The sequence below is a fragment of the Drosophila takahashii genome, chromosome X (genome assembly GCF_030179915.1).
Source record: "Drosophila takahashii strain IR98-3 E-12201 chromosome X, DtakHiC1v2, whole genome shotgun sequence".
In the NCBI taxonomy this organism is placed as follows: Eukaryota; Metazoa; Arthropoda; class Insecta; order Diptera; family Drosophilidae; genus Drosophila; species Drosophila takahashii.
In genome coordinates, this window is record NC_091683.1 from 17,952,543 (window position 1) to 17,977,143 (window position 24,601).

Genomic DNA, 24,601 nt, shown 5'->3' on the forward strand with positions numbered 1-24,601 from the left:
TGCAAGGCGTGAAGCGGAAGAGGTATTTTAAATCTAGAAAATAATCAAAAGGCCTCAAAGCGAAAAGAGGAAATCCCAAAGGTAAATTACAGGTACAGTTGTGCTCAAAGGGCAGAAAGGGAGAAAGGGGATACAGTTGCAGATACAGCCCAAGGAAAAATTATTAAATGAATATTCGAAAAAAGCACAAGTTATACGCTACATATAAGGTACAACGGTAACTTTAAAATGTACTCTTATTTTCTCAAGTGACAATATGGAAAAATCGTAGCTTAGGGTATTTCGAATACATTCTGAAAAACCTAAACATTAAATCTACCTGTCAGTCGATATTCATTTTATATATTTCATGCTCTCGAGAATCTGCCAAATGTAAATCTGGCTTAGGCTTAGGCCACAGAGGAAGAACCCGTTTGTCAACGGCTTGGCTTTCAGGTGGTAATGGATCCCACAACCCACTTAAATATGCCATCATAATATTTTGCATTTGAAAAGGCAATCTTGGCCAAAAAGCTGTTACCCATCATTGGCAGCCTTTCAGTTCCAGCATGTGTGTGGCTCAAATATTTACAGTTTATTTATAAATCAGTGTAATAACAAGCCATCTCTGGCTGTCAGGCTCCCATATATATATATATATATATATATCTATCTGGTATATATATATTTGGGATGTCCGGCCAAAGCCAAAATAACGGAAAGTTGTGTTAAAAACATTTTCTATTTGCAGTTTTTTATTGGCAGTGTCTGGATGGTCTGGATGTCCTGGATCCTTCTTCGCACTGCCATCCTTGTTCCTACTTATTTTTTTGTGCTATTTCTATTTCTATTTTTTTCTTGCACCCACACAACATATAAAATAAATAAAAACTTGCTGCTCCTGTCATTTCTCTCTCTCCGTTCCCCAGGATTCCCCAGGATTTTTCCCGGATATTCCCCCCTTTTCGCCCCTTGCTCTTTTCAGTTTGGCTGCATTGTCGTAGCGTGTGAGATTTTGTTGTTCAAACACTTTTCGCTAGCTGCGTTCGTTTCTGACGTCTGATGGGCAGCCAGCAGCACACACAGATATATATGTATATATACCTATATATATATATTTATCCACACAAACAGCGAGGAAAAAAGATGAACTAGTTTACGATTTCATTATTAGTTTGAACAAGGACAAGCCGGAGTCCAGGAGCCCGGATCCGGAGCTTTCTTTGTCGGTGCCGGAGAGCACCGAACATGACTCACAACTTATTGAAAAAGTTGCTGCAACAACTTATTAAAAAAATACAAAAAAAATGGAGAAAAAATAATGGATAGAGGATGGAGCAGGAGGCAACTGCCGGGGAAGCTGCAATTTGATTTGGGGCCTGGACCGGCAATGGGTTCAAATTACCGCCGATCAGGTCGAATCCGGTCCACAAAGTGATAATAAAATCTAACAGATTGTGGCAATTGAGGTGTGAATTTTGGAAAAATTGATAAATCAAACATATTATTGGGGAAGCTGTCTGAAAGTATGCTGTGAATAAGAAATAGTCGTGTTGTTGTGTGATTTCCTATCACTTTTGGTTTAAAAATATATTGTTGCATACTTTTAGACACCTATTTTGGCATTCAAAAGTGATTTCAAAATCTTAGTTATTTTTGTGGCACCATTTAACAGGCTTAACTTTAAGTTACTTGAAAGCAACTTCAAGCCACCGGCTCAAAATTATTATTAATTATATTTCAATGTTTGAAGTGCAAACATTTCAAAGGTTTTCGGGCCCAAAGGGTCTTAGGCACAAATCTCAATTAACACAAATGCTAATTTATCATTTTGGCTTTCGCCTGCATTAGAGCTGAAAAGTATGCTATCAATCCTTGTTTATTTTGGGAATTCCGTTTGGGAAAGTGTACAAATTGCAGACAATGCAGTCGCAAAACCGAAAAACGGAATAAAGCTAATTGGGCAGCCAAGCCAGATAGAACGAAGTATATATACTCGAGTATATGTATTTATCAAGTACAAACTATCTAATGCCTCCAATCAACATTATTAGTGGCAATTACATGGCCAGCAATGCAAAGGATGTCGGCTATTATCGGCCAGCAGATTGAGTTCGAATATATATGCGAATAAATATTGAATTAATGCACTGCCTCAATTCTTATTGAGCTAATGCGCTTTAATGCCTTTAATTGCGAGTTGCAAACAACAAATTGCTCGAGATAACTTAAAGCGCTTCCCAGAACGGAAGTCGATACTCCATTCTCCATATTCCTTACTCCGCTCTTTTCTGCAATCTTACTACCACTGTATTTTGCGTCTGTTTCTGTTGCTGCTGTTGCTTTTCTGCCGGAAGTTTGTTTTGAGCATATGCATTTATTAAAAGCATAAATATTGAAATATTAAGCTGTGACTGGCACAAACAACGGTATGTAAATATGCCATGCCCAACTCTACCCCTTTGAATTTCCCGCTCATGTGTGCTGTATTTTCGCACACTGGAAATTATACTTATATATTTTTTTAAATAAATATTTATTATTTGTAAAAATATATAATCTATCTTTAGAAGCACTTTAAGCTTATTCATTTTAATTCCCATAAAAAAAATACATTTAGATTTTTCTTTCAGACTTTTTTTTTTTAGATTTTTCTTGGTAAGTAATGGACTTTTCTCCCAGTGCTGGAAAAGTAAATCTTGCAATTTGCCTTCAGCTCTCTCTCTCTCTCTATGGCTGTCTCTGTCGCAGTGTGTCTGCTTATTTGCTTAACTAAATGCAACTTGTGAGTTGTCAACACAATGCCAGTTACTTCTATATACCGCCCACCCCCTCTAGAGCACACAGACCCACCCATCCTGGCCACATCCTTCACCCGAAATCCTTAAGTTGCTCCTTGTTGGTGTTGATAACTAACTGCTGTTAGGCTTTGTATTTAAATGCTGGTCAACCTGGTTTCTGTTTCCATCTCGCTCAACACTGGGGGCTTAAACAAGCTTAACACGAACATTCCGACCGCAAAGTTGGAGAGCTCTTAAAGCTACACGAATGGTTTGGCACTTGCCAACACCGAACGCACCCGCGCTGACCAACACTGAAGTCGCCTGGCATTTAGTCAACACTGATTGTGTTGTGTGCAAATTGCAGTGTGCTGCGAACGCGTATTTACCTGCCCCTCATTCTGATTCTGGGCAACGGAGAAAAGGAGATTCCATTCCGGCGCAGTCATTCCAAGTCAAACAGTTGACCTGACATCGATCCGAAATTGGAGTGCGGAGTGCTCGTATTGCTTCCATACACCAAACATACTACTCCTACTCAGCTCTGGAGTTCGGGGTGCCTATATCACCGGGCACAAATTGTTGCCCGGCAAAATATTTGATTTCATTTCAAACGCACCAGCCTGGGCGGCCTCTCAATACAGTTAACTCACTCTCCATCGGAATGCAAGGGCGCCACTGCACGGTTAAAAAGAAGAGGAAGTTTCGATCAAAGATTTCGATCAGTTTTACAACCCTATAATTCCCAACCTCTTCTAGCTTAGCATAGAATGCTCGGGAAGTAAGCTATGAAAACTAACGATCGAAATTTACTATACAATCAAAACTGGCGTTTTCGAATTTCTTTAAAATTAGGAATATAAATACTAACAATTATTTCTTCACGTGTAATTCGGCACTATTCCTGTAAAAGTCCAGAATATCTCACATATCACTAGCACGAGTATTGTTGGCTCACTATTTCTTTACCTTTGCCAGGTACAACTCCTCCTCTCATCGCCTGCACCACCGAATGTGTTTGAACATCAGGCGAAAGTAGATAGGGACAGTAGTAGCAGTAGAGGTAGTAGTAGGTTCCAGTTGTTAGCGCGCCCAGTGGTTTTTGCTCCGTGTGTGCAATGAGTACGAACTTTAAATTGCTTAGAAAAATCAATCTCGTAAAAGTTTTGAGCTGCAGCGTCACTTATGTGCACTCGACTACAGGAACGGGGTGCAAAAAGTGCAGAGAGAGTTGCTGGAGAGTCAACGAGCCAGCAAAATGTGTGCAGGTGAGTGGAGTGTGTGTGTGTTTTTTTTGTTCAGCTGCTTATTGAGGAACGTGTTCTGCTCTATATTGTTGCTGTTTTATTTTTTTGTTTTCGGATAGATGAAAGTGGGTGGCCAGGGGGTCAGGTCAGGATCCTCGGCGATTGCTTTGTACTGGACGCATCCATTTTGTTTTAGATTCGCTTACAATGCTGCGCATGTAATGAAATCCCGGCAACTGTAATTTCTTACTGCCGTAACTCCGGACAGGGCACTCTGCGCTCTCCAGCAGTCTACCAGACCGGCGTTCTGGCATTCTGGCACTCGAGCAATGTGCAGGGGACACAAATTGCTAACAAGATAAATGAATCATGCAGCAGAGGAATCACGTCGAGCTTTTCCGCTTTCAAATGGCGATTACTCACAGCATCACGGACGACGAGGGGGAGTCGAGATGGTCCCTAATCGATGGCGACAACAAGTCAAGCATGCTCGGACATGTAATGACAAATTTCGGCCACCCGACACAACTGTACTTGGCTGTAGGAACAAAGTAAATTGACCTGGTAAGCCACAATAAATCGCTCTTTTATTTGTAGCTTGAAGGTATTTGATATATATGTGGATTTTTATCAATAGGAATTACATATTTTCTTGTAAGAATCTGAAACTGGAGCTGTTTTTGAAATGTTAACAAAAATTTTTAAAAATTTCTTAGCAACCCAACAAACAAACAAAAGTAATAATAATAATCATTTTCAGTGGGTCCATCATTACTGAAATTAGCATTTTAATATATGCAAATGTAACAGTTACGGATCTTCAGAAAAATTCGAGATAGCGGGGAGTATCTTATTCATAAATTTGTAAACAGTTTTTTAATTTTTAGTTTATTCCAGTATTTTCCATAAAAACCTGTGGGTTTTCAGAAAGAGCGGAACAAATAAATATGAAAGCTCCTGAAAAACACCTCCCCCCTAAAAACAATTTGTGGCTCCACCGCCACTGGAATGTTGAATGTTATTACATACAGAAGAGGAGCTGGGACTTACCGTAAGTTTTAATTGTGACGCCCTTCTCGAGGATCTCGGTATTTGCATAGGAGGCGGTGCAGTAGTACTTGCCGCCCATTTCCACCGACAGCGAGGTAATCATCAGGGCCAAACTTTCGCCGGGCAGCGTTTCCGTGTACATCGGCGGCTGGTTGCGTCCATTCCTTTTTTGGTTTCGTTGGTTTTTCGGCGGGAAAGCGCGAAATGCGGGAAATGCCGGAAAGTTGGCGGGCGGAAGAGCGGGCAATGAAAGCGGGTTGTATGTATATTAGTAACGGAATAATATGCATTTCAATTGTACGATTACGAGTATAAAAGAGTATGAGTGTGTCAGTAGTGGTACACGGGAGTATGTTCTCGGTATAATTATTTTTATTGTTATTATTATTATTATTATGGTTTTATGCTTATGCTTATAACAATTGCTGTTAGTATCCCTGCTCATTTGCATGCCGTTGCCCTTGCCCAAAATGGGTTACGCATTTTTCCTCATGGAGTTTTCGCTTACAAAATATATATTTCGCATTTCCAGCAAATTTGCCACGGCAACAACTTGAATGGTAAATGTGAAAATTCTTTTGGCTTCAACAGTCCCTATTTTTCCGCAGGGCAGGGGGAGGGGAAAAGCTGCTTTTCCTCCAATGTAAATGCGATAAGAGCCAAATCGAAGTTAAATTCTCCTTTGAATGCCAAAATGCATTGAAATATTCGGTATTTTGTGTGTAATTGATTCATTGATTGTTCGCTGGCCCCAGCAACACAATGAAAGCAGTAAACCCCTTGCTCATGATTGCAGTTTTATTTTCTAGATAACTTCTGTTTGGGGATCTGTATTTATTTCTGGTTTTTAATAAATTTTAGTTTAAAATGTCTACTTTGAAAGTGTAATTAATATTTAACTGCCTTAAAGCCATATAAACTAATTGCCAAATAAATTACCTAATAGCTCGGTGCGTGTTTATCCGTTATGCTAATTAAACCCTAAATCAAATTATATTTCTCCCACTTTCTTCCCTTTTCCTTTGCATTTGCAAGTGTTCGCCATTTTCCGTGACTGCTTTCAATTTTCTTCTTTTGTGTGTATTTGCGAATTAGCAAGAGTAAATCGCATAAGGCAAACAAATTATTGTGCTCCCCCTTCGATTCCGTTCCCCTCGAAAATAGTGGGAGTTATTGCCCGAAACTCCTACGCTTTTCCAACTGCTGGCCATTGTGCGACTCACGTACTAATTAATTAAAAAAGTTTTCTTCGTGGCGGAGAAACTAAATATGCATAGAGGCGGTTATTATTATTATTACGACTTTGCGATTCGCTACGAAAATGGAAACAACAAAGATACACAAGAAGAAAAATAGCAGTAGAAGCCCAGGGCGGGAAAGGAGATGAAGATGCGTTTTTCCTTTTTTTTTTTGCTGCAAGGGAAAATTGCAATATTTGGAAAAGCGGCAAAAGTCAATGAAAGCCTCGTATTTTTTCCAGCGGTGGATTTCAATTTTTGACAGTCGTTCGTCCTTTATTTTTGCAACTTTTGTTTTTACGACTGTAATTGGTTTTATATATCGCACATGTGTGCGAGAGTTTGTTTGCATTTCCTTGTTTGTGCGAGGACAGGCACAACCTGCGTTCGATTTGCGATTCGCAATTGTTTGGTAAAAATGCAAGAACCGAAAAAATATTCCGGAAAGCGAAGGAACAGCTGGGCTAGAAAAAATAGTGCCAAGCTTGGCTTGGAAAAAATATGCCCTCGGGCGGAAGACCTTCAATACGGGTTTTAAATGGTCAAGGTTCAAATCCGAAAAGAAAAAAAATTGTTCTTTGATTTAATAGAATTAATTGGTGAAATGGATGACTTTCCAATTTAATCGAAATATATCTTATATTATTTCGATTGATTTCAAAACCGTGCCTATTGACTCGACCTGGACTGTTTGCATGGAAAGCAGTCATTGCTGCGCCCAAAATTATGCTAACAAAAGTTGTTGACGCAGAAAAAAATACGACGCCTCGCAGGGAAAACCGCAGCAGTGGGTGGAAAATGGAAAATGTTTGGGGCGGAGCGAAAGAGACGGGGCTCCGAAGACATTGTGCAAAAATTTCGCTGCATATTTGCGTTGGATTTTTAATATTGCGCCAAGCACCAGGCACATAGGAAAAGCGCAAAAAAAGAGCAGAAAAAAAAGAAAATAAAATGGAAGAAAAATAGGATAGAATAGGGATGAGCAAACCGTTACGCATACGTAAAAATCAAATTTTTGTTCAGTTTTTCCTTTTCGCTTTTTCCTTTTTTTTATTTTGTTGATTGTCTCTCGGGAGACTTGGCGCCTTGGGAACCCGGGGCCATATAGCAATTCCTACTTTTTTATTGCATTTCTTTTGGCCTCCCCCCTTTGGATGCGAATAAAGATGTCGCTGCCTGTTTGCTGTTGTTATTGCCATTTTCGCTGTTATTGAATACGCAATGAATGTCGCGGAAAAGCGGCAGGGGTTCCATCGGGGTTTTCTCAAGACTGTTTAGACAGGTCCCAGAGTCATTTCTCTGTGTCTAGTTATTTTACTGCAGCACAATGTGCAATACTGCAATATTGATCACTTGTTATTCGCCCCATTTCTCTTCATTTGCAGACCATAAAGTCCATAAAGGAGAATGGAACGACAATAGAATGTTTTGATACACTCTTGTTGTTGAAGTCTTGCAGGCATTATTATGATTAGTTTTTAATTAGACCAATGGGGATGTGTTTATATTGATTTCTCCTTTTCCATTAGCTTAGGGAAATAACAAGTCAACAAAAATAGGGCATAGTATAATAATAATAATATAGCAAAATATAATAATTATAATATTTATTTCATACTAAATATAATATGTATATATTTTATAGTTTCTGTTTTAAACCTAAAGTTTAATTTAAAATATTTCATTTTAATATAACATTTTTTGAAACCTAATAGTTCTTATTTATTTTTCGGTGTAGACTAAATGTAACAATTTAAAGTTTTCCTCCCTATGCATCAACGTAATGAGTCTACAAAACCGGGCATCCTATTGCCACCTATGAACGGGAATTATGCCTACAATCCCTTAACCCCTTGCAAAAACCACAGGGGCGCCGGAAAGAAGCTGACCTCTGGCGGGCCTGCTGGCCAAAAATCCAAATAAAAAAACAAAACAAATGTGAAAAAGGGAAAATTGGAAAGTCAAACTCCCCGCCGAAAGCCGTGCCCAAAAATGTGAGAAATGCCCGGCCGCAGAACTATGCCGAACTTAATCGTTTTAATTAACTTGGCCCCGAGTATAAACGGAACCGCGGATCCCACCATTTTCCTCCATTTTCCAAGGGGGGCTGGCAGAAAGCAAAAAGTGGGCCGGCTTGTCGGTTGGTTTTTGGCAGCTTAATTACATTTCGCGCCTGCAAGTATGCAATGCAATGCATGCGTATTGTGGGCGGAGGTTGGGCGGTAGTGGGTGGTGGGCGTGGCCAGCCCCTAAAAAAAAAAAAGAGACAGCCAACCGGCCAGGAACAACAGCAGACTGCCCACAGAGAAGAGAAGGGCAGTGAAACCAAACCAACAAAACAATCAGCAGTAGGCAGAGAGGCCAGTAAACCGAAGGAAAAGCGGGGAAAAGTGAGAGGGGGAGAAAAGCCGGACAAAAGAGGGTTGTCCACCTAACCCAGAGTTGCCGCAGCACCGTTTGAAATGAAAAATTGCATTCACTTTTGCGTGAACGGAATTGAAAAGCCAGTCAGCAAGCCGGCCAGCCAGGGTTGCCACCATCATATTTAAAGCAGACTTTGCCAAAGGCGAAATGATGAATGAAATGTCCAGCAGGAACGGAGATTATGAAATGAAAAGTGACAAAGAAACGTTTAAAACAATATAACAATATTATTTGTTTTAGAAATGTAATAAGTAAGTAAATAGTATTTACCAAAAAAAATTGAACAAATCCTAACAACTTTATAAGCTACCCCCTTAGAAGGGAATAAAACGAACGATAAAAATTATATAGAATGTGCCGAAAAATGAAAAGTCAAAACAAAACTGAAAGCAAAAGCCGAAACACAGATTTCCACTCGCCTAAGTTTGAAGGGGAAACGGGGTTAATTGGCACGCAATGGCCGGGCGGAAAATGTCCCGAAATGTCCGACAAAAGCCCCTTGAACCCTTTCACGGGTTAAACGGGAGGGTTAGGTGTAAAACGCTCTCCAGGGGACCAGGACGAGCCGAAGAGACCGAGCCCTTTTTCTTGTATTTTTCCCGGATTTCTCTGGATTTCCCACTCCAGTCGGTCTGCAGGCAAATTAATTAACACGATTTCGCTTTTCACACGCAAATACAAACACACACAGACACCCACAACTGAGATTTCGATCTGAATATTTGACCTAAGAATTCCCATTCGCATTTGCCTTTCACATTCCCTTGCACGTTTTTCTGCAGCATTTTCCTTTATTGCAATTTCGTCCTTTTTCTGCTGTCAAGGCAAGGATTTCACTTGATTTCGCTGAGGGAAACTTTTGTTTAATTCTATTTTGTGTACGAAAAGTTTTTGGCTTTTCATTTACCATTTACCTGCTCATGAAATGCGTTTTTAATTTATCTTGCATTTGTATGGACGAACAAACTGATGAATATAGTTATACGCAAGCTTTATGAAGTTTGACAAGTTAAGGGAATGTAATTACTTTAGCTGTCTTTCGTTGTTGAATGATTGTGAAAAGTGACAGCTGGAATTTGTGAAATCTTGAAGAATTCTTTGTTATGCCTAGGAATATATTGGTGTGTGCCAAGAATTTAAATTTTCACTTAAATCTCTTATTATATTCAGAAGGAAAATTTTGTAAACAGGGTGATAACAGAGGCTGCTATGCACAACAGGAATGATTTTAAAAATGATCGATAACAATATCGATCTCTAAGCGATCTATAATCGTTCACTTTGGCTTTTAGCACTCAAGTAAATCAAAATGGAGGATAGTTAGTACAACAACTAATAGGGATGTTGCATGAGGATAATGGATGTGTGTGTGTGAGTGCTTTTGTGTCAGTTGTCGAATGGAAAATGTCAAATGCCAAATGCTACTTTTTTTAATTTAGGCCCCTTGCAAAATCGGGCCTGGGCAAAATGCAGCAAGATGAGTTAACAACAAACAAAAACAAATCAAACAATTAATCATGCCAAAAACAACCACAATAAAGGGGCTAGGAAAAGGAGCGGAGCAGAGGAAAAGCTACGAGTCTAGAACTTTAGTATCGTTTTTTTGTCTTTGTCACAGTTGAGTTGCCAGAAACTATAGAAAGTTGCTGCTAAAATGACCAGCTATCTAAAAACGTCTCCGTTTCAGTCACAAACACTTCTGTCTGCCGGTTGTATATTTTTATCTGGCGGTTAAAGTCAAGTGAAACTTCCTGTTAAAAACAGGATCTTGTTTCACAAGCAGTTTTCTAAATTTCCACGTTTTCTGTTCAAGTTTTATGGTTTACTTTACCATCTTTTAGTAGTACGCTATAAAATCTGCTTTTAAAGTACCGGTTAACTTGTAGTTACTGTCTTTTGTCACTGTCACTGTTCTCTATTTACTGATGCTTGTTGCAGTTGCATTTACTGATTACTTTTGCAGTTGCAGTTAAATTACTGGTTACTGTTTACTCTTGCAGTTGCTGTTACTGGTTTACTGGATTTTTGTATTTTGTTTTTTGGTATATAGCTGATCGCGTCACTTACTCTTTCTTTCTATTGCCCTTGGAATCATACAGTGGATCGTAATTCCTACAATACGATATACGACATAAGTGTGAGTGTTGTGGTGTATATTCATTGGTGTAGGTGTAGTTGTGTTTATGTTTATTTATTTATAAGTAATATCACCAATAACCGGAGGTTAGCAAATTAGGTTAGGTTGAACTTACGGCTTGGGCAGGATGGTGTTGTTCCGGTTATCCTTCCATTGCAGATCGGCGACCAGCGAGGGCTCGGGAACTGTGGGTCGGCAGGTGAGAATCAGGGGCTTGCCAACTGGCTTGCGCTGCACCTCTTGTTTGGGGTAAATCTCCAGGATGGGCGACTGAGCCTGGCACAGTTCTGTAAAAGTAATGTAAATAAAGTAGGCAATTAGCGAGGTGGTACACAGAGAGAAAAGTGCAAAAATTGAGATTTAACTATTTACTAAATTTAAAATTTTTAAAATATTTTTCTAAAATATTCCAAATAATTATTATTTAGTTTTGCAACTTTTTATAATTTTTTTTTTGAGTTCCCCTTTATTTTAATAACTATATTGAGGAAAGGTAAAAAAACCCCATCTGATATTGCGTTTTTCTCTTGATTGAGAGCTGTGGTCATTGGTCTTTGTTTTCATTTTATCTGCTCTTTTTCCGAGTGACTCATTTGCACAGGCGAGTAAATTTTAAATTAATTTTAATTGCCTTTGCTGTGGACGCTCACAAAGGGGCGGGGTTCGAGGGGGTCGTGTGCCAGCTGGGAACCTTTGTAATTTTCGCCTCCGCTCATTATGCACAAAAATCGACGGCTGTGTGTGTGTGTGTCTCAATTAAATGAAATTATTCCAGCGAATTCCAAGTGAAATTCAATCGAAATTTTGTAGAAATGTAATGGAAATTAGTCGTGCGCACTTAATATTGAGTTATTTCATTAAGAATTTAATAAACAAATTTCCAACATTTGTCCGGTGGAAAATTGTGCGCTGCACGAAGTTTATCAGCACATTCGGAAATCGAAATTTCCACAGGCTTTATATTTGTGCCATTCAAATGTGTGTCAATAAGTGTCAGCACAACACAATCGTTTAAAATGTTGAAATTAAATTTGAAAACTAACTTTCTCAATGTAAGCAAAATAATGAAGTGCTGTAAAGCTTGTCACAAACGGAAGCCCAATTAAAAATGTTCGTTGACATTTATTGAAATTTATCACGAGTTGCAGCTGTATTTTTTATATTTTTACATAAAACTTCATTTAATATTACTACCATCAAAGCTTATTTAAATTATCGTTCTTTTGTTATGTGAAGACTGTTAACATTTTAACGACAAATTGTTCGTTGATTGCGGTTTATGGGCCACTCTTTAAGGCAAATAATTAAAAATCCACCAAATAATTATTTGAATAAATATTTAAATTCATAAAAAAGCTATCTGGGAAATTTCCTCATCTCCTCAGAGTGCATCTGTTTTGTGCTCAAAGGACACTCTATATCCTTACTTCCTACTTACTTATATAAGCGAGTTACCCACTTTCTGGCCCATCTGCTCTTTTTGCTGTCTCTTTGAAACTTGCTCCATGCCGACTAAAAGTTGGCCATTGTTCATCTGGCTAATTACCGACAATTAAACGCTCATGAAACCCTTTGTTAGGATGTAGAGGGATGGGATATGGATAGGGGATGGAGATCTGGGGATCCTTGGGTGCAGTGCAAGGACTAGACAGACTAACCAAAAAGGCAAGAAGTTTCAACGTTTTCGCTCTCATTCTCATTACAATTAAAAGCCTTTCTGGCCATTTTCTTTGACATTTTATTGGACAGTCTCAGTTGACTTGGCAGGGTGGCAATTTCAAGGATAACTGCTTAGCCTTTTGACCAAGTTCAAGTTGTGCTCGCTGCCTAATGGCCAATGTCTGCACATTTGTTGGCCAATTTTATGTGTGTGGTCAGAATTAAAGTGGTGTAGGGATAAAAAAAAGAACAGAAGGGGGTTGGGCTCCCCCTCCACTGACAGAGGCAGCTGTGATCACCACTTCTTTTTTTTTTTGTCAAGCCGCAAGTGCTGCACACAGTTGAGTGCATAAATAATTTAATGTAAACGAATCCCGCCCAGGGGCGTGGGTGCAAGGGGGGTCGGACATGCAACAGAGTGCATTAAACTGGCCCCCAGCTTCAGCACTTGGTTTTTTTTTGCCCCAACGCCCATGTCTCCGGTTCCATCTGCAGCTCGGGCAAAATTAAATATGAGAAATTTATGCGACGTTGCCTTTTTGCATTGCAATTAATGCAAGGCAACAAAATGGCGCCACCAACTATCCCGGCAACAAAAACAAAGAAAGGCGCCGCACAAAAAAAGTGAATAATAATGAAAAGCTGTGGGTGGGTGTTGAACTCCCACCAAGATGGAATGAAACTAGCAAATGCTCTTTTTCTCTCGTGTCTTTCAATTAAAACTAAAAGGGAAATACTCATTACCACAAAAATTGCTATTCATCCAAGGGAAAATAATATATTATATAGATCCACAGTGGAAAGTTCCAATTTTTTAGGACCTATTTAAAAGTTTCATATTTTGATGCATTTAAAAAAAAAATTGCCATTCATCCAAAGGAAAAAAGATATTGTATAGCTTAATTTAGCTAGCAGTTCAATATATTCAAAGCATTTAATTAATACATTACTTTGATTTCAGTGTGGACTACTGTTCACAAATTTATTTATTTATCTATTAAATTGTTTGGTTAACCTAATGGTCCAAACTCCAAATAATTACTTATTTAATCAGTTTTTTTTTCATTTCTATTTTGTAACAAGAAATCGAGTGTGTGGATAGCGATTAATGGATTTACTGGTTTATTGATGTTTTTCATTTAACATGAAAAATGTGGGTTCATTTTGGCTTAATGAAAGCGCATTGATAGTTCAAACATCCATTTATCCTTTTCATGTACTTTTTTGTTAATTTGTTAATCGATTTGTTTATAACGCTTATTTCAATGCAGTTATTTATGGTATCATTTAAGGTCCGCGCATCCATTTACCACATTTTTGATGGCTCTTTGGTGAAGAAGGGCATTTCCTTTGGGACTCGGGCTGTGCTTAATTTATATTTATTTTATTTTAAATGCATGCTGCATAAATAAAAGCGCAGGCTCACACACACGGACGCACATTATCTTTCTACCTCTTTGAGCCCCCGATTTTTCCCGCTTTTCCTCAATTTTTCCTTTTTCCCCTGCGAGTGTGTGTGTGTTGCTTTTCCGGCGCCGCATAAATAAACAAACGGTTAAGAATTATCGCGAGCCTCTCGGGAAAACGGGAAAACAGAGAGAGGCAGAGATAGAGGGGCGGAAAGAGATAGGGCGCTCGGTGGGCGTGGCAGCTACTGGGCATTGCGCCCACTTCTCGAGCAATTAATTCATTGTGCCTGGCCAGAAAATATTGTTGAAAAACAATTAAAAATCGCACATTAAAATGGGCAAATTAAGAAACACACACGAGACTTTTGCACACATATATTTATGAGGGCTTTAACTCTTAAATTCGTTTTTATTCTCACTCCTTTTGTTGCTATTTTATTTGGCCTTTTTATTGCTTTGGCCGCGCAAAAGTTGAAATTAATATTTGTTTGCTTAAAAGTTTCTGGCGCTTTTTCGGCCAGCAGAAAATTTTGATTTATGTAATCCCCTTCTTCTTCTTTCTCCCAGGAAAAGTTAGTTTTGCTGAATTATGGCTGCAAAATAGTGGCCACTCGCCCCGTCTCGCTCGCACGCAAATATTGTCCAACGCCCCCTGCCACACCCCCAACATGCCACGCCCACCTCTTCACCTTCCGGCCAGAGGCGTGCTCAAGTGGTGCCGACCTGAACCCGAGTCCAAAAATAGCATCTATTGGTTATCGAGAGAGCAGCCTAAATTTACACAGGCCACTCGAAAAAAATGTGCAAGATCAAAGGAAATTCGCAGGGGGTTGTGTTTGCTAATGGCATAGTGGTTACTGGAGAAGTGGAACCCTTTTTGGTAATTAGGATCCAGGATTTAGATGGGGGGAGATTTCCACATACATTTTATGTTGCATACTTTTTAAATACCCAATTTCCTTTAATTTTTCACCCAAGTGGAGGGGTTTTGTTACCCATATACTTAAATGAAAAATCCCCTAAACTGAAAATATGAAAAAATATACTTTTAAAGATATTGAAATTAATTTTTAAATTGTTGTCTTGTTTTTTTTTTTTTGTAACCAAAAACCAGCTGCTTGCTATTAGCGTGTGAGCACTGTACATCTGCCGCTGTTTCAGGCAATTCAAGGCCGAATTTATTTGCACAATAAACATTAAAGGGCGCCGGGAAACCGCCAACCTCCAACCGCCAACCACCCACTTCCCGTCCCCTTCGTTTTGGCCGCAAACATGTTTGGCATATTTGATGGCATTTCCTTTAGGCATGCATGCGTGCCAGCAAACGATTGCAGACATCCTCGACATCCCAGTGTTTTATTTGCTCTCGTTATAATATTTCCACGTTATGTTTGCGCTCCTTACTCGGTTTTTCCCCCGCCTTCCTCCCCTTTGCCAGGCATGTTGCATACTTTTGTGCGCGGCTGGCGACAGGAAACTGGAGCAGCCGCCTCAAGTGGTCGTCGATGATGCCACCCCTCCAACTACCCACTAAAAAATGGGGGACAAAAAAGAAGAGCCCAGGATGCGTTTGTGTTTTTTTTCGGCATGTGTATGCCTTTTGAATTTTTAAATAGGACACATGAGAAGATAGAGGGCGCGAGACGGCGGCATTGACAGTTGGGCTTCGTTTTTAGTACCCATTGGGGATGGGTTTCGGCGGGTCTATGGGATAAGTCAAGGTCTTGATAAAAAAAACTATAAAATAAAAATAACATTCTGGATTTCTAGATACAAGAAATTGGTTGGTACCTTAAATATGATTAAAGAAAATATTATTCTTAACATTTTTGAAAAACTGAAATATTTTATAAAAATATCCCAAATATTATACAAATATTTCTAAAGCTTTTTAAAGGGCACCCTCGACTTCGAATCGCTATTTAGTTTGCCTCCATCTTTTGGGTCTTTGTGATTTGACTTCAAATCTTTTTTCGTGCACACTTCAAGGCGAACTCGAGTGGGGCTTTGAAATGCGAAAAATGGTGCAAGTGGGGGCGGAATTTTGACGATTGTCGCCGTCTGTGTCTGCGCGGTAATTGCTGCCATTTGCACGCTTCAGACTTTGCCATATTCTATTCCATATGCTATGTGCTATATGCCATACGTTCTGAAGAACCTAAGCCCGAACGAGTGCTCAAAATGTGTGCATACGTCTATTAACCATCAAATATTTGTGTCTGTGTTTAAGAGGATTTTTTCTGGTGTTTTTTGGTATTAATTTGAATTTTGAACCCACTTTCCTAATTAAACTGTGCTGTGTAAAAGGCGGACTCATTCATTCCGATGACCTTGGATGTAACCGATGATCATGATCGCTATAATCATTTAATTTACGAACTGCCTTTGGCTGGAGAAACAACTTATTGTTGTCTAAATTGGCACAAAGTGTTTGCGCTCATTCGGTTTGCACTTGAAAAAGTCAGCGACCCAGAAACCCAGTAGCAAGCCAAGTCTCGCCCCCACCCAAAAATTCTCCCACCCACAAAATACCAGCCAATGTTTAAACAAATGAGGTCATTACGAGAGCGACAGAGAGAGAGATGCAGGCAACTGGTGAAACGGCAAATGGCGAATAATGGCAGCAGCCAAGTGGCGACAAAGTAGTTAAAGTTTTTATCTCCCTGGAAAAACTATAAAATGGCAAATGAAAAGTTGATGAGCATTGAACAAGGCAAGCGGCAAGTGCAACATCCATTGCAATTGCCCCTGCAACTGGCAGTTGTTGAGCAACTGGAGTGGCAAACTGCTAAGTGAGTACTTGGCACTTGGATGCACACGCTTCTCCGAAAATCCTCCGAAAATAGGGGGAATATAAAGGGATAATACCAGCCCGGAAAAAGGAAAAAAAAAAACCAAGGAAAATAAAAGAAAACTCGTGGTGACATCCAACGCAGGCACGTTCGCGGAGTTTAAAAGATGCAACTGATTTGGGAAGTAACCAGTAATTAAACGGATTTATGGCTGGCTAAGAAAAGAGTTTCTGCTTTCGACAGACTGCTCAAAAGGAGAAAATGGGGTAATTAATTGCCTAGTAATTGTAAAACTTGGTCACCCTGGACTTTTGAATATTTATTAAAATGTTATGAAATTTTATCAGAATAAAAATAATCATAATTAATTTTAGGGGCTTCAAATTCAAAGAATTCCCAATAAGCGATTATGCGAGAATTCCACTTGCTCAAATCGCCGTCTTAGACTTTTCTCAATGGGCTCCCAGGTTCCAGGTTCCCCAAGCAATCCATCATAAGTAGCAGATCAAGCTCGTGACTTTTGGTGGCAGGCTGCCCGTAGAAAGTTTTTCAATCACTGCGAAGAATGAATCAGGTATCAGGCGAAAAGGACGAGGAAAACTAAAAATATGAGTGGTGGTGGCAATTCTCTGCGGTGGACAAACGTTTCATATTAAAAAGAAGTTTCCTGCGAAAACAGAAAAACGTCAACAACAAAATGCATTGCGGGGGAAATGCCTGGATATTAAGCGCTCGAAACCGAAAGTTACCAAAAGAGTCGAGTGGCAAGGCAAAAAGGCAAAAAAAAAAGTAAGAAAAAGAAAAAGGTACGCGAAAAAACATCAAAAATTGCATATAGAAGTTGAGCTTATTATGCGCGTAAAACTTTTGGCCGTCTCTCCGTCATCGCCGCTTGCTTTTAACTTACTTTGCGTATTAAGTAAACTTGGCTGATAAAGTTCCGACCAGGATGGGGAATAAAAAAATAAAATCCCCGAAGAAAAAGAACCGAACGAACGGAACCACGCGCAATGTGTGTGACCTCCGAAGAACCGAAAAGAGTGCGTTTTCACTGCTTCTTTTCATCAAGTCACCTCACTTATAAGTTGTGCAGTGCAAGAAATTCTCAGTGATTGGGGGTATAAAAATAATAAATAAGTTTGCGAGCCGAAACTAAAAACAGCTAGATTTTTAAATTTTTTTTTTTTAAAAACACCTTAAATTGCTTTTTAAAGCATAGTCCAGTGTTACCAGGCTACTATTTGTGTTTCGACCAGCGCAGTGTGACCATGCTACTAGCATACAAAATCAAATCTTGGCCAGCGAATCATATAAAATAGAATACTTAAACATTTTCCTCCTTCTTTTCCCATCTGATTAAAAAAAAGGATCTCTTCTTATTTCGTATTTCTTGGTCGCTACTCTCCTCTGGCGCTTTATTTTGCTTTTAAGTGCTTGAATATGTCTTGTTAAGTAAGCAGTTAGTTTTTTGGGCGCATGTTGTCCCTGTCCCTGTCCTTGTGAGGCACCACCGCCACCATCACCTGCCCCCTATCCCCACACCCCCTGGCATAAAATGTTTCGCAAAGTGTTTCCACCACCCCCTCAAGGCCTACGAATTTTCCTGGCTAGCAAGTTTCAACTCCAGCACCGCCTGCAAGCCAAAAGTTACAGCGTTCACTCTCAATTTTTTGTTGCTCCTCGCTTTCTTCAACATCCCTTTTTTTTTTGTTTTACTATTTTTTTTCTCGTGCCAAAAGTTTTGTTGCCTCTTATTTATTTTTCTTTTCTTGGTTGGCCCCTTTCTGGTTGTGCTGTTCCCTTTTTTTACTTTTCATTTGCGGCGCTAGAAACTTTAAACAAACCCGAAAAGTCAGCTTGGTTAGGGGCAAATGGGAGGATAGTTAGGGAAAGGCAAGAGGGCAAAGTAACGAGAGATGAGTCGGCATTCCCTGACATAAGTAAGCCTAAGAGTTTTTCCCCCAGAATCTTCCGGATTAGAGATGGCAATTCAGGGGGGAGCTGCGCTACCAAGAAAAACAAGAAGGGCTGACTTTCGATAAGTTCGAAACGGTAAAAGCAAGTGGTTAACCGGTTTCATGTTGGCAGGGATTTGGAGAAGGATTTAAAGCCACTTCAGGGATCGAGAAGTAATCCCCGACAGGCCGAGAAAGTTCACAGTGCAACTAATTGATGTGCATTTAAGCCGATGGAAAACGTGCATTTTGTTATCGATAATTTCGATTAATGTGGTTTCAATTTCCCTTTCCCGATTGCAGTTCAGTTCTCTGGCTAAGAACTCCCTATTATGGTATTCTTCTCGGCACTTCTTTCATTTGCGAAATCAATGCACGTAAAGTGAACAATTAAAGACCAATATGAAAAGAGATTCAGGCAATCGTTATCGATGGCCCTTGACCAAGTATTCTTCTCGCCTTTTCGCCCGCTCTCTTTATTATTTTCCCTATATTTTCCTCGCGTTTTCCCTTTGATTCTTGCGCTATTGCTTTTTCTCTGTGGCGCCGAACAAAAGTTCAATTGCATAAATTAACCAAAAGCACACACATATATACATTTCACATTCCACATTCCACGTTCTGCTGCCACCAGCCACACAGCATTTGCTTCTTCTCCATTATTGATGCATTCAATGACAATTCGTAGGATCTATGGGGAGATTGGATGGATGGGAATGGCAGTGGAAGCGGGAATGGAAATGGAAGTGGAAGTGGAAAGGGTTGAGGGGTTTCGCTCGCCAGTGAACTCATTAAAATGCCATTTAATTAATCATCGCAGAGACGACGGCAGCGAAGCCAACCAAATGCTATAATTCAACGCTCTCCTCTAATTGTTATTGGGGCTCCAGGGGGGAGGGCTGGGGGGTTTATATCGTGTATGGGTGGCTGCGCCCGTGGTCGATTGATTCATTCTCTGGTCTGCTTGTCCGTTTGTCCGCTTGTCCGTTTGTCCGTCCGCCTGTCCGCTCATTAAACATTGCCCATTGCAGCTGCAGCGTCATCAGCATTATTATCATCAACGCTGCATATCATCATCCTCATCAAACGGGGCTTATCATCAGCATAAATATACTGGCTGCCCCCATCAACAGTTACTCGGTTTTCGCTCCTTGGAGATGCGTTATGTATATTCTGATTTTTTTTATCTCTTAACCCAGAAACTCTCCTCTCTGGGCACTTGGATTAATATCTGGTTCCCTGCCCTTTACATAGCCTGCTATCCCTATCTTTCCCAGCATCTTGAACCATCGCCTTGCTTTCTATATATTTTACGGACATTGGGGCGCGGACGTGGACAATTCCAATTAGCTGAGCAAGTTTCTGCTCAATTGACTCTCGTCAAAGTGCACTGTGAGAAATTTTCAAAATGCATAATATATATTATTAAAAAAAAATAAATTAAAAATACTGATTTATAAATAGAAAATTTTTAATTTATTTGTTTTTTAACATTTGTATAATAACTTAAGCTTAGTCCGATTTCCCATCTATTTTTCTCAGTGCACACTGTAGGCTTAGCCCAAAGGCAGTCAACACTTTGCACTGGCCAGTTGGAGCGTCCGAGAGATGAAGCGAGCCATCAATCAGGTTATCAATCAAATCCCTTCCCTTTCCCCTTCCCATTCCCCCCGACCTGATGATCGATTTGTGCTAGACGATTTCTGGGCTACCTGCCCGCTATCCGCTATCCACTGCCCCGCCCCCTTTTCCGGACAGCTGGCGGGTTGCCTTTTCCCCGACTTTTCCCGGGGGAGGGGCTTTCGTCTCTCTAGCTGCAAATTATGCAGCCCGGCGGGGCCATCGATCAAAAATCCGTATGCAGGAGCAGCTGGGCCGGATTCCTATCTGCGGCTCATATTTTTTGCAGTCATCAATTTGGTCTTTGATTTGCCTCGCTTCTCTCTTACTTCTTTTCATTTTCATTTTCTGTTCTTTTTTTTTTTCGTATTTTGTTTGGCCGGTTTTAATTCTTGGCTGCAACGTTTGCATTTGGGATTTTAGGCCTCGAAAAAAGGGGGCGGTCAATAGTTGGTATACGCTCAATTGAGCCACTATGATGGATGGGTGGATTCGGGTGGTGGATTTGGATATATGTATGCATATTGCAGGGGCCAGAAGTCGGCTAAATATGACAGATGAGCCGTGCCCTCCTGATTTCGATTCTCGCTCTCGTGTGTCAATTTGCATTCAATCGGAAATTCAAATTGACTTAAAGCGGTGGCCAAGGTTTGCCCAGAGTCTATATTGCCTATATTATTAATGTGATAATAGATCGCCCTCAACTGACATCCCTTAAATGAGGGAAAGACTGGAATATTTTCGAAGTTCTATTGTATTAGATATTTCTTTTTGACATTCCATTTGTCCCTTTAAAATTGAATTTATATTTTGTAATCGAATAGACCATAAATGCACTTTTATTTACCATTTTAATCGGCCAATAAATCCATTCCTACACAAAACAGTGCATAAATGCTTTCAATTCCCACTGAATTCGAATCCGAATTCAAATTCAGATTAATGAAAGCGATTCGTTTGATTGATTCAACCGAGGTGGTATTCCCGGGGCCCCCATTTCATTTGCTTATCAGTTCGCTGGATGGTCAATAAAAACGAAATCGAGGACCATCAACAGCCAAATGGCCAAAACAATGAGCGGGGACATTGTAAGCATTAACATTAATGTCTTTTCATTTGCATTGACAAAGTTGCAGCCGGCTGGAAATGGGGATGCTGAATGGGGTTAAGTGTTTCAACTACAGAGACCAAACAAGAAATGACAAAAACACAGAATGGAGTGTAATAAAAGCGATTTTCTTACTGCCTCCGGGGCTATATTCTCAATTGCTCGGAATATATTGTGTACATAAAGCGTTTATATTCTCGGTCTTTGGGTCTATGACTTTCCCTGCCTCTTTTCCCATAGAGCTAAATTAACACCATCACACAAACTAATTGACTTCAATTAAAACAAATAATGCCAGTGCAGACTGCAATAGTTGAATGCTCAACGTTCAATGCTAGATGTTGAATGGCATCCGAACCGAAACGAGTAAATATTTCTGTTCTATTTATGCACACCCTGTAATCGAATAGGTTATGGGGTATATTTGTTGACAAGAAATGTATATAATTATTATTTTAATATTAAACTCGTTATAAAATGTCCAATCGATTGGCATTAAAACTTGGACTTTTTATTTTTTGTTTAAATTTCGCAAAAAATAATTTTTTTTTGACCGTGACAATGATAATATTGATCTAAATATGGATTGTCATACCTTTCTGAATTTTTATTCAATTTCCTATCGATTGGCATTTAAACCTGGACATTTTATTTTTTTTGACATTTTTCGTAAAAAATCATGATGTACCCCCTTATAAAAAAAAGTGAAAATTGGCGAAAATTGTATTTTTCCAAAATCACATGGAAAGTGTCATGGATTTATTTATTATTTTGTTATCTGTTCAAAACAGTTTGTATTTTTGGTGTAGGACCAATTTTGGCCAAGTTACAGCAAAAAAACAAACAGAAAAGATTCATATTTATATCAAAATCCCAGATCCCAATTTTTCCCAAAAAAAATAATTCCAGAGTCCAGATTTATTAATATTTATTATTATTAGAAATATTAAAAATATCCCAAGAAAGGAGAGAGCAGATAGTTATGTAAGTGTACTTTTATTTTATTTAAATTATTCTATACTTTCAGCAGTCGAAGCTCTCTTCACTTTTCGCTGCGAACTCGTAAAAATGTAAACATGTAAACAAAAACTTTTTACCCCATTCTATCGTTTATTGAACAATGGAAAGTACAAATGGTTGGAGATATGGAAACAAACAATGGTTGCTGCCCTCCATTCGTTTATTTAAAATTCATTTAATTTGGTGGCATAAGTTAATATATTTATGTGCGTGTATCTAAATGCAGGCCACAAATCATGTAAAATGCTAACCATATATATTGGCTCCTATCCTATTCGGATCTATGGAGATTACACGGGAAGAGTTCGGGAGCGAAGGTTGTGGGAATTCAATTGTCCATTATAATTAACAATGTGGTTTTCTTGCGCCCACTCGTTTCCATTTTGGGCGGCAAAGTGCGGAAATTGAAAAGTTAATGAACATTGAACATTGAAATTGAAGTCTCTCCGGCAAATGGAAAATTAGTTCAAGTCGGTAATGCCATTTGTTAGTTGCAGTTGACAAATTTATATGTCTAAATGCGAAACGAACAGTATAATCGATTGAATGCCATTTGTAGGGAAATAGTTTGTTTAATTGAATCGCAAATTGAAATTGATTGAGTAATGGAGGGCATGATGAATATTGCAGGGAAAGTAAATTGTGAAGAAATATTAGATTGTTGGAAATAGTTGAGGATAGCAATTGCTGAATTGATTGACTGAGTAAGTGTTATTGTTTAGAGCTGATATCGGTCTTGTTTGTTTCAATACATGTAAATTTGTAATGACATTTGGAAATTTCTGCAATATTTTCAATCACAATGAAATGTATAAAATAACCTCGCGCCAAAATTCTAGAATATTCGCTCAATATTAAAGGGTGGTGACCCCGACTTGCAGGCGCCCCAAAAACTAATGCGGTTTTGTGTTGCTTCTTCTGTGGACCGTGTGGGCGCATTAAATATTTAATTAAATTCGGCCAAAAAGCCACAGCAAGCGTCTAAGAAAGTAACCAAATGAAATGCCTTTTGCGGCTGCCATTGAAACGAAATGAAATGAGCGGGCGAGTTGGAGACCCCGACGTCTCTGGGAGACTCTGAAAGTCTGTAAGTCTGGAACTGGAACTCCGACATGGAGACCCCGACCGACGACCACGACATTCGACCCCGAACTCTCGAGAAGAAGCACTTGAAAATGCCACTGACAACCAAAGGAAATTTATAGCAAAAATTTATGTACTTATTGTTGCTGCTGCCGCTGCTGCTGTGGCAGTTGCAGTTGCAGTTGCCGCTGTTGCGTCTGATGTTGCTGCCGTTTTGCGGGTTGTGTGGGAACGACAGCCGCCGCATTTTGCAGGGCGTTTCAAAGGGGAAGGTCTACGCAAAATATTTGCATGCTGTTTATACTTTTATTGCAAATATCTCATTCGCCAGCCAGCTCGCTCTCCCTTTCCCTTTTCGCCTGACAGCAGCCCCCAAACAGACATGTGTCAAAGTTTGGGGCACTGGCTGCTGTCCGAGGGCCATTATTACACTGGGAATAAATGGCAGTGACATTTGGATAGGGGGAAAAAAGTTATGCAAATAATCATGCATTTAATAACCACAATAATTATATTTTTATTCCCATATTTATTATATTTTAAACATTTATTATATTTTAAAAATCATCATATATTGATAATAAAAATCATATACTTTTTTCCCCAACTTTTCCCTACTTTTCCCAGTGGATACGGTAGCACATATATATTTCCATGTTTTTAAACGTTGCCCCGCTCCGAGGCTCATAAATCACTTGGCAAAATGTGGTGCGTCTGGTCGGGGATTCGGATGCGGACTCGGGGTCTGGGCTCTGGGTCTCCACAGCAGTTCCATCTGCAGAGCAGCCCCAACTCCGATCCTTGGCAGCTAATTCCGCCTGATGCCTTTGCACCGAAGCGTGGAAAAGGAGGAGGGACTTTCGGTTATGCCTCATTTAAATGCGGCAACTCTGACACTTTTTCCTTACCAAAAAACAAAAAGAAGAAAAACTTTAATTGTAATAAATTTGCCACATACTTGCGTGCGACGGTCTGAAGTTTTACCTCCCCAGTGTAATGAAATGCTAAACAGACAACAGACACTTGTTGCCGCCCCCTCCTTAGCTTTTCGGGGGCCACGCCCATGGGCGCGCACACATGGCAGGCGGAAGGGGGGTGAA

General features: G+C 39.6%; 1 protein-coding gene across 6 annotated transcripts in view; it reads right to left on the reverse strand.

Annotated features, from left to right (window-relative positions):
- Fas2 (fasciclin 2) overlaps positions 1-24,601 on the reverse strand; it is a 74,386-nt gene that overhangs the window by 14,769 nt on the left and 35,016 nt on the right. For 3 of the 6 annotated variants that reach the window (XM_017156552.3, XM_017156549.3, XM_017156556.3), the window contains exons 3-5: positions 10,971-11,142; positions 10,786-10,830; positions 5,057-5,220 (exon numbers count right to left, since the gene is read on the reverse strand). In XM_017156552.3, the coding sequence (XP_017012041.2) occupies positions 5,057-5,220; positions 10,786-10,830; positions 10,971-11,142 (381 nt within the window). The remainder of the gene's footprint in view (positions 1-5,056; positions 5,221-10,785; positions 10,831-10,970; positions 11,143-24,601) is intronic. The other 3 variants (XM_017156554.3, XM_017156551.3, XM_017156557.3) reach the window with 1 other exon arrangement.